Source organism: Corythoichthys intestinalis, chromosome 10 (assembly GCF_030265065.1).
Source record: "Corythoichthys intestinalis isolate RoL2023-P3 chromosome 10, ASM3026506v1, whole genome shotgun sequence".
Lineage (NCBI taxonomy): Eukaryota > Metazoa > Chordata > Actinopteri > Syngnathiformes > Syngnathidae > Corythoichthys > Corythoichthys intestinalis.
In genome coordinates this window covers 30364551-30375318 of record NC_080404.1, presented here as the reverse complement: position 1 = coordinate 30375318, position 10768 = coordinate 30364551, and the positions used below count along the sequence as shown (strand labels likewise).

Sequence of the window (10768 nt, the reverse complement as noted above, 5' to 3'; positions counted from 1 at the left end):
ACAATCACATCAATTTAATTGCATTCTTATTTTCTATATGAACTAAATATTGCTCAGTGACAATGTTGTTTATAATTAGCACTCACAATTGCAAGAAAATGTGCATACACACAAGCTTGAACAGCATGAAAAATGTTTTTACTGCATGGCTCATTCCATCTAAAAATATATCAGACATAGTGCAGAATCATTTTGCACATCAGCTGCATGAGAATGTTCTGGAAGCAGGAAGGTAGCAAGGGAATGAAAAAGCTTTTTAGATAGCGACGCCCGTGACTCTCCGCTCTCAGTTTCCCTCGAGACTTGCTGGAACGTTTTGAAGATAACCAAACACCAGATGGAATACTTCCCAGACAAACCACAAGTTAAGAAAAGAGGAATTCGTCATACATTTATTACCTTCAGAATATCAATGTTTAAACAGGAAGTTTTCCTGATTTATGGTTTTTCAAAAACAAAAAAATACTTCTTTACGATAATGAAATAACAGACTGTGAACAAAAGTTTTTTGGAACATGATGTACATTATCCTTCGGTACCGAAATGTAGTTTTCACAGAAACAATTATTCAGGATTCATAAGTTGCACAAACTGAATTGTCTAGTGGTTCTTTACATTTGTTATTAATGTTCCATGGAACTGTAATACAGACGTTTTCCAATAAACCATTTTTGGCATCGCTGAACATAATCGCACATTGAAGGCTGTGTGACATATTGAGAAGAGCTGGTAGTAAACTTTTTCAACTTCACGATCCGAAAATGAAAAAACAAAAACAAAAAAAAAAAAAAGTAAAAAAAAAAAAAAAAAAAAAAAAAAAAAAAATCTAACCTTTGATATAAAGCGCTTTATTTTTAAACAACATTCACGGTTGAGACCAGATGCTGACCTTTAGAGGACAACAAATCGCATCACAACTTTCCAAGTAGTGCCTCGGGATAAAGTTTCATCTCCTATTAAGTATTTTTTTAAGACTTCATTACAAAAATACACAAATTTACCTGGTTAGCATTCGCAACCTCGTCAGAAAATGATCGACTCTGCTATAGTGTTATGAAAAACTGCATTGACAATGGCTCAAATTAGACGCAAAAGTGTCTGAAATCTTAGAAATAATGGCAAATTAGATGCATCTTTTAAGGCACTTTTTGAACACACAAAAAAGAAAATCTTGACCCTTCATTTTAATACTGAAAAATATGAACACACTGACTTTTAATTGCACTTGAGCTTCAAATCTAGTTCTAAATCTTCAAGAATATGCCTATTAAACCTGACAATTATGATATAAGTGATAAGTATCATCCTCTCAGTTTATTCAATGGTGCTGAGGCAGTTTTTTTTTTTTTTTTTTTTTAACAGAAATTAAGACAACCCAAAACATGATAGATGGACATTCTAGCTTTTCATTGCATTCCTTCAAATGACTTTTTTTTGTTCCCTGTGAGATGCAGTCATTTTTAGAGCAAGAAAAACAAGTTGACTGGCACTTGAGGCGACAAAAAGTGACCTTACGAGTTCCTTGCTCCGCGGAGAAGGCAGAGGAGTGCATTGTAGGATTTCGAATAGCAGAAAGGACAAAAAAAGGCATTTGCTAAACAGACGAAAACTTCCCATTGTCATCTGAACGCTCCACAGACCGAGGAAACATAAAATGAAAATATACATGTAATATCAAAGAAAATCATATTGTGTCATTCTTAATGTATAAAAAAATACATACGTAAACTGATTACCAGTATACACACCCCCTTTCCCCTTACATTGGAGTAAAAAAAAAAAAAAACCCCCCAAAAAAAACCGAGTACAATATTTTCATCTGGGAAATACACTGGACGCAAACGGTGGCGAGATGGCAGAACAGCTGCTGAACATAAACACCGACTTCGGAGGTATGTTGCCAATCAAAACACTCAATACTTCTTTTTGGTACGCGACACGAAGTCCTCCACTTTGGTGCGCTGACCTATTTTACACTTTGTTAGGCTGTGGCCTCCCACCCCTCAAACTGGCAGACTAAGTGCTTGCATTTGGCTTAATACAACAACATCAAAATAATGCATATGTGCTTTTGAAGTCCAATGCATAGTTATTATTCCTATTCCAAACTAAGCTATGAAGGCGTTCACAGGCAAAAGTCTAGTAACGTTAAAGTGCATGTCACCGACACGGCTGCAGCGGCATCAGTGGGTAAAATGATTGTACTAATCATTCTGCCTGTTCCCTTGAAATACTGAAGTACCCTTAGTCAGAACCGCAACAATAACATCCACACAGAAATGCTTCAGATAGACTTAATGGCTCGGACAGGAGTGAACACTGAACCTCAGGAATTCCTTTATATCTTCATGTTGGTTGGCACTTGGAAGGTAAACTATGGCTTCGTAGTGTTTATACAAGATGGTGCCATGAACGGCCTGAGCTTGAAAGAGGCGCAATGAGCAGATAAACAAAGGCGGTCCTGCGTTAGGAAGAAACAGACGGCGCCTGGACAGCCTACCACCGCCCGCTGACGCTGGCAATATCGGCGTGGAACTGACGGGAGAGGCGACCGCTTGCTCCCCCTTCCAGGAAGGATGAGCGGATAGGGGGCTCGAATAGCTTCCGCCGGTTCTTGTTAAGTTCTGAAAGGACAGTTCACATCAGAACAAGGATTAGCAAAGGAAATCTTGGGTGGGACGGAGGGGGGTGGCTTGTATACATAATATCAATTCATTTCAAGCAGTGATGTTTTCGTCAACGATGATCGATGATGATAACGAACAGGCATGAAAATGGGTCGGGGTTAAAAAGGTGAGAAGGGTGTGGAGGAAATATGTTTCGGCGTTCTGCCAAAATGTGCTACATCGGCGTAACGTCCTGTACGAAGCGAATAGGACAGCCAAGGTACTACCGTGCGCTCTTAAACTTGTTTTGTTTAGATGCATACAGGCAGAACATACTTAAAAAAATGCCTTAAGAAAATACTTAAATGTAGTTATATCAAATAAGGACGGTTTAAATACGCTACGTGAATAATGTGGTCAACTGCTTTAAAGCTACCACAAAAAAAAAAAAAACAGAATGGGTAAAAGTATGAAAGAGTAATACATGCAAAAAGTTTTTTTGAGGGAATGAAAGGAAATAAATAAAAAAATAAAAACAAAAATAGTGAGTACTCGCCCCCTTTAACCGATGTGAGCATGCGTGCGAATGTTTGCGCAAGCGCGCTGAAGACTGTGTAGGACGTTTCGCCGTGTAGCAAGGAATTGCCGAACACCGGTACACTGTACAACCCAACAAAATATTGAGCCCTGTCGACCCACAATGTGTTTCAGTAATCTGCAGGAGGCACCACAGACACACATACACCTTGTGCTGGCCATGTTTGATTTAAAAACAAAGTTTAAATTGAAGCTAAACAAGTTAGGTGTTCCACACTGTACACAAATGTCGAACTGAAAAAAAAAGCGCCAAACTTCCCTGAAATACCAATTACAGCGATATCTGAAAAAAGCTTGTGTATCTTACTTTCTTCTTTTATATTACCGTTAAATACACAAGCTTGACGCTAACTTAACGGGAGCTATTTTTTCACCGGAGATTTGGCTAGCTCTGGCAGTGTTCAACGCAAGCCGCAACGAATGACAGTAACTTTGTTAAACCTCAAAATACAAAAACGAATGAAACCATTGCTCACCAAATTTAATATGCTAGCAAATGCATTCATCTAAAAAAAAAACATTGGGAGTGAGACCTCTCCTTGTCCAGCGAACGTGAATTTGTGCTTAGGGCAAGATCATCTGTCGCAATTAGCGATCTTTGAAGCTATCCTTTTTCCACTTCAAACTTGTTCCTCACTCAGCAGCTGTGATTATAACCTCAACGAAGTTGCTCTCCCAGCTAAGCTTAGGCTAACATTCGTCTTTGAAAGTTCTTAGTTAGCCTGTATATTGAATTTCAAAGGAAAACGTGTGTTTTGTTTTTGCCGAACTTTTTCATGGTGCGAACCTGTTGAAGCTACTCACACATGGAAAAATACTATTGTACAACGTTTTAAATGTATTCATTTTGCATATTTCAGTTACCAAGATTTGAGAGCTCAACAAATTGAAGAAAAGTATACCATGTGTTTGTTTTTGGGTTCGCTGGAATAGCGTCACTCACACACACAGCAATCTGCCGCGCCAAGCCACTTCTGGTTGCATTTTTGACACATGAAAAATAGCAAAAAACCGTACTACGATGTGACGGAAAATTTTAGTGGGTTTGAAACCGCGATGTTTTCATACCTTGGTAAAACGTGAAACCGGTAACCGGCACAATTCTACCCCCCCCAAAATTTCTCTTCGGATCTACACAATTCATGCAGGTCACGCTTTTTGACTTCAAAACGGCGAATTTCGCCGAAAGGTGAGGGGTTTTCATGCCTGAACTAAAATATTTCGTCAACGAACTCTTTTTTTCATGACGATGACGTCACAAAGATGCGCTGAAAACGTGTCTCGGTAGACTATAATATAACGATATGGATGCCAGTTGTCGTTTAAAGACACGAGAAAATTCGCCATAGTTTCCGTCATAAATTCACAATGTTTGATATTTTCTTATTGTATGTGTAGTAAGGGAGTTCCAAAAAATCGATTATTAGATGAATCGCGACTCGACACGTGACTATTCGATTAAGACTCAAAAAGGTTAAAAAAAGATGATTTTCGCTAATAACTTTATGACAGCCGCTCGTAGCGGAACGAAATTCAAGACACGTCTGCCTTTAACGGACGCATGCACAACGCTATAATCAGCTGCCGGTTCTGAGCAAGAGATTTACTCCTTTTCAAAGGACTGGAAAATAAATTTGTGTATGAGACAGGCAGGGACCAGGCGGTCGCGCTTCTGTGTCCAACTTATTTTTTAGAGCGAGAGGGGAAGAGAGATAGTTCATTGCTCCTTGTCTTTCAGTTGTCCAGCAGTAGGTTCAAGTCATGTTAATTGGAAAAAGTCCCTAGTGTTTTGCTAAGTCCCGTGTTCGTCTATCTGAGGTGAGTACACGAACCCTCTTGTACTGTTTAGTCTTTATTGTTGTTGTTTTTGAGATGTTACTAGTTAGCACCGAGCACTATGCTAATCAGCGACTTCGCTAACATATATTTCCATGTCAAGTTGTGCGTTGTTTGGTGGTGTACATAACTTACTCCAGATTTCTGATTCCAGATTGTTTCTGAAGACACTTTGTTTTTTTCCAGAAAATGTGGAATTCATTCCATCAGAGTAAATTTTATTGCATTGTTAAAAGAAATAAGTACTGCCTTTGAAACAGCTAATGTTTTTGCACCTTCTTGTGAAAGAGAGTATCTCAAAGTCAGCTGAGTGTTTTATGGGCATGTTGAGAAACAAGCCCGTCGACGGGGGGGGGGGGGGGGGGGGGGGTCAACCGGCTATGTTGTCCCGGGCCTCAGGACCATAGGGGCCCCTGAATGACCCCAAATTTATTTTACTTTACGTTCACATATTTCTTTTTTATTTAAATCATTGTCTGATTAAATATTATGTTATACTCGATATATACTTTAAAACTTGAACAAATTAAACCCCGCCTACGTCTTAGCAGAGAATGGTTTGACCCCACTCTGGTGCACTCAAGGCTACACTACATGCGTAGTAGCCTATTGAGCTGCGGTATGGCAAGACATGCTGCTCGCGTTGAGCCAAGGAGAGAGAAGGTGATGGGAGATCAGGGACATATGTTAGTCTGTGGGGAGCATGTGTGCAAGGCTGAACAGACTCGGGTCCGGCGGCTTTATTCATCTTGGGTTTACAACCCACTGTGTATTATAGCAAACGCTAATATGAAGCAGACTGTTACACATTGCTGCCTCTATTCTAAGCGAGCAATCATGGATCTTGATTGCTGCCTCTATCCTGAGCGAGCAAAAATGGATTTTGAGCACACCTCCTGATCTTGCTAAGTTTCTTGACTCCTGCGCTCATCAGTTTTTTTTCTCTGCTCGCTCAGTTTAGCACACGCTACTAACGTGTCACGAAGCCAACCAATCGGAGAGCTAGTGGAAGTACACTGGTTGGCTGTTCGCCCTCCGCTGGCTCTCTGATTAAGTTTAAGGGAAGCTTTTTGTTGTATGGGCATGTTTCAGTCGTTTCTGTTGAATCATTAGGATATTTTAAATAAATAATGGACATAAATTTGTTTGGCTACTTTATTAATTTGTAATCTACAATGCGTCGATAAACGTGATAACCGTGATCATCGCCAATACCGTGATCATCGTTTAATAATCGAATCGTAGCGCCCTGAACCGTAATCTAATCGAATCGTGGGGTACCTAAGATGGCACACCTCTAAGTAGTTAGAACACAACTAGCAGTGTTTGGTCGTGTCACTCATGTGACGTGCTGCAACCCCCCTGACCCACACACAGGCTTAAGCATGTGCCCATTCCAGGTTCCTTTTGTGAAACGTGTCAGGTGCTGCTTGGTAAATTTTGTTTTCTTATCTTGGCTTTGCCATGTTGCTTTAGCCTTTAAAGGTCTGTGCTGAGTGATCATCACACACTAAACTTACTTGTAGCGTTAGCATAGCGTTTGCGTTACCATGAGCATTTAGCGCGGTGTTTTCTTAAACTCTTGGAAAACGTTTTATATACAGTTCATGGCGTCCAGCTATGTTTAATTAATTGCAAATAATGTTCCGTTTTCCTGCTGAGTGTGTGTTATCATCATGAAAATGGTTATGTCCTTGTAGACTCTACAGTTACTGTATGTACTCGTCTGTCATGTTCATTTTAGATAGTTGGAAACCTTTTATTTATTTATTCATGGACTAAAACTTTTGAAGTTTATAGACAAAAACATTTTGAGAATTGTCGACGAAAACTACACGAAATTTGTCTGCATTTTCATTGACTAAAACTTGACGAAGACGAACATATTTTGAAATAATAAGTATTTTCATCCAAAAGACTATGACGAAAATTAAAATGGCTGCCAAAAACAACCGATTTCATGTAATAAAATTGATTGGCCATACAGTGGTACCTCGACATACGATCGCTTCGACACACGATCTTTTGGACATCCGATTTAAAATTTGACTGGCTAGATCAATATGTACACCGTAGACCGTAGAATGTCTAGGATCTCGATGGTCCTCCGACCTCTGTTTGCCAGTCTTTATAAGTTTAGGTGACAATTATTATTGTGGCAACATCGCCAAAGAAATTGCAAGCTTCGTCAGGTTTTTGATTTATGATTTATTTCAGAACTTGTGCAACACAACACGCCTACTGTCCGCCGCAGCTGCAGCCAACAACAACAAAACATTAAAAGAAAAAGTAAAATCTCTACCGGACCTCTCTTACGCTGATGCCTTATTCTATCACATCAGCCACGCAAAACACATCCACCACATTAGAACCCGATTTGTTACATTAATACAGGAATTATTATTATTAAACTGTCTTGTTATTCTGATTTTTATTCATAATTTATTTGTTTTGCTATGGGTAATTGCCATTTGTTATAGTACCAGCAACATTTATTAAGGATTTAGTGTAGGTTTTCGGGCTGTGGAACAAATTAATGGAATTATAATGTATTCTTTTGGGAAAATCCTGCTTGACATATGACCATTTCGACTTACAAACAAGGTCATGGAATGAATTAACTTTGTATGTAACGGTACCACTGTATTACAATGTTTGACTCAGAACTAATTCATCTTGATGATTTTTACAGCGGTAATTTGTAATACCTGAGATGGCTAGTAGCATTTTCCTGCGGGCGCCAAATGTGGTGATGCCTAATTCCTTCAGGTCCTGGTCAGTCAGAGTCAGGAATGTCTGGAGGTCGATCTAGAAGCCACGAAAAAACAGTTTCATGATTATTTTGTTAAATTAGTAATTCAATTTAGAGGTTGTCCATTGTTCATCTTAACAAAACCTTTTGACAAATATGTATTCAGACGTTATTGGAATTTTAGAGAACACCCTTTTCTGCTCCGATAGTCATCTTGTTTCATGCTTACCTCCTGCTGTTGGAAGACATCAGTGTACTTCCCCAGGCCCAGTTTACTGAAGAGCTCAGGCAGGTCTGAACCTTTGAGGGAGGAGTTGAGGCTGCAGCCGTTGCTGCCAGTCATCGACGAGATGCAGTCCATGTAGTTGCTGCTGCTCAGGTAATGTTCAGCGGCTGTCCATAATGCAGTAATAGTAGTAGAATAAGAAGTTGAAGTGCTTTTCATAGTTGTAAAAAGTAGTTTTAAAATGTTGAGGAGTAGTAGAAGCAGTAATTGTTTTCGACTCTCATAGACTTCACTATCAGTTGACGAGACAGCTCCTACAGACATTGTGCCACGGCTTCCTGTAGGGGGCCGGGCCAGGTAGAGCGTCGAGGAAGCTTTCACTGCGATAAACTCCAACACACGCTGCATTCTAATGTCGGATTTAGGTGGAAACAGGACGAAAGTGCATACAAGCAGGCAGGAGTCTGTCAAGAGTGATTTTGTCGAGGACTCAAGGTAATTATTATATAAAATAATTTTAAAAATTAACGTAAGTTTAGCTTCAAATATTCACGGAAAATGAATGATAACTGCCCTTTTTTTGCTTTTAAACAAAGGCATGTCCACACTAAGCAGGGTTCTTTTTTTTAAATTTTTTTCTTTTTTTTTTCAAAAACTGAGGACCCTGCCCTAATACGTTGGAAAAAAATAATTACGTCTATACCAGCCATTTGTAAAAAAAAAAAGAAAAAAAGAAAAAAAAAAAAAGAAAAAAAAAAGAAAAAGCTTCCACAGCCAACAGCATTCATTCTTTATTATGTACACTCATAACGATGCGCGAAAAATAATGTCCATAATACCCCCATCCTTTGCATGCGTTCTTCAAGATAAAGCACTTCAAAAGTTTGTAAATAGATGGAAGCAAAAAGCCACCTGTCTCTTTTACTCCAAATGTAAATAAAATATTGGTCTCATGTGTGATGTAGGGACAAAATTTGTCACACTGACACAGTTAAATATTCGGTTATCAGTGTCCACATGATGGCACCACAAACGCAAAATTCGCAAATCTTCTCTTTAGACGGTGTTTGTAAGAACCCTTGTTTAAATGTGTGTGTGGATGATAGGCCAAACCGTAGGTTCTTCTTTTTGCCAAATACCCTGCTACGTGTAGAAACAGCCCAAGAACCTAGACTGTTTTACGTTCACATTAGGGCTGTCAAAATTATCGCGTTAACGGGCGTTAATTAATTTTTTAAATTAATCACGTTAAAATATTTGACGCAATTAACGCACAAATGCCCCGCTCAAACATATTACGATGACAGCACAGTGAAACATGTACTTGTGTTTTTCGGAGTTTTGGCTCCCTCTGCTGGCGCTTGTGTGCGACTGATTTTATAGGCTTCAGCAACCATTAGCATTGTGTAAGTAATTATTGACATCAACAATGGCGGGCTACTAGTTTATTTTTTGATTGAAAATTTTACAAATTTTATTAAAACGAAAACATGAAGAGGGGTTTTAATATAAAATTTCTATAACTTGTACTAACAGTTATCTTTTAAGAACTACAAGTCTTTCTATCCATGGATTGCTTTAACAGAATATTAATAATGGTAATGCCATCTTGTTGATTTATTGTAATAATAAAGAAATACAGTACTTATGTACCGTATGTTGAATGGATGTATCCATCTTGTGTCTTATCTTTCCATTCCAACAATAATTTACAGAAAAATATGGCATATTTTATTGATGGTTCGAATTGCGATTAATTGCGATTAATTAATTTTTAAGCTGTAATTAACTCGATTAAAAATTTTAATCGTTTGACACCCCTAGTTCACATCTATAGAAATTCCGGGATTTACGCATTTTTCTTTTTTACAAAAATCTTCAATTTAAAAAGCTATATGTTTTGTAATGGCTGCCATGTTGGATTTTGTATTCATACAGAATAGCGTATCTTAACATTTAAACAATCAGGTAATTTTCAACCGACTGCCCGTTGTTTGGCAAATCCCTAGTAAGTTAGACATGTTTGCATCCATAAAAAAACATATCGGCTTTTACGTGTTTTATTTTATGTAAAATTTCAATCTAAACCTGACGAAGATCAGATAGCTAGCAAGATGGCAGAGGCAATAGTGACATTAGAATTCAACCTTAATATGTTGTAATTGTATATAGACAAATGCAAAATTTGCGTTTGTTTAGTAAAAGTAAGATGATTCTGCAAGCTCTCCTCAAGTATTGTTTCTGATGTGGAAAATGAGTTATTTAGCTGTTGAAAACATTTAAAAATTGCACTAAATAAAATATAATAATAATCATACTGTAGTAAAAAAATCAAGTTGCTATTTTGGGTAATTACTTATGTGATATGTTAAATATTGCAATTGATGCTGCAAATATAGTAGGTGACTATGTATGCATTTGGTGATTTGTGTGCATCTAGCATAAAATCTGAAAATTTTATAGCCATTTTCAGTTTTGCCATACAAAAAGTAATTACTGTATTTTTCGGACTATGAGTCGCACCTGAGTATAAGTCGCACCAGCCATAAAATACCCAACGAAGAGGAAAAAAACATATATTAGTCGCACTGGAGTATAAGTCGCATTTTTGGGGGAAATTTACTTGATAAAATCCAACACATAGAACAGATATGTCATCTTGAAACGCAATTTAAAATAAAAATACAATAGAGAACAACATGCTGAATAAGTGTACAGTATGATAATGTTACATGATGCATGAACAACGAA

The 10768-nt window shown here is 38.0% G+C and overlaps 1 protein-coding gene across 1 annotated transcript in view; it reads right to left on the bottom strand.

Moving 5' to 3' along the window:
• Nucleotides 1-261: 261 nt before the first annotated feature.
• The window catches only part of LOC130922699 (protein bicaudal C homolog 1-like), a 135634-nt gene continuing 125127 nt past the window's right edge, over nucleotides 262-10768 (bottom strand). Inside the window, exons 19-21 of the mRNA XM_057847635.1 lie at nucleotides 8021-8184; nucleotides 7748-7847; nucleotides 262-2624 (exon numbers count right to left, since the gene is read on the bottom strand). Of these exons, the coding sequence (XP_057703618.1) occupies nucleotides 2497-2624; nucleotides 7748-7847; nucleotides 8021-8184 (392 nt within the window). The 3' untranslated portion in view covers nucleotides 262-2496. The remainder of the gene's footprint in view (nucleotides 2625-7747; nucleotides 7848-8020; nucleotides 8185-10768) is intronic.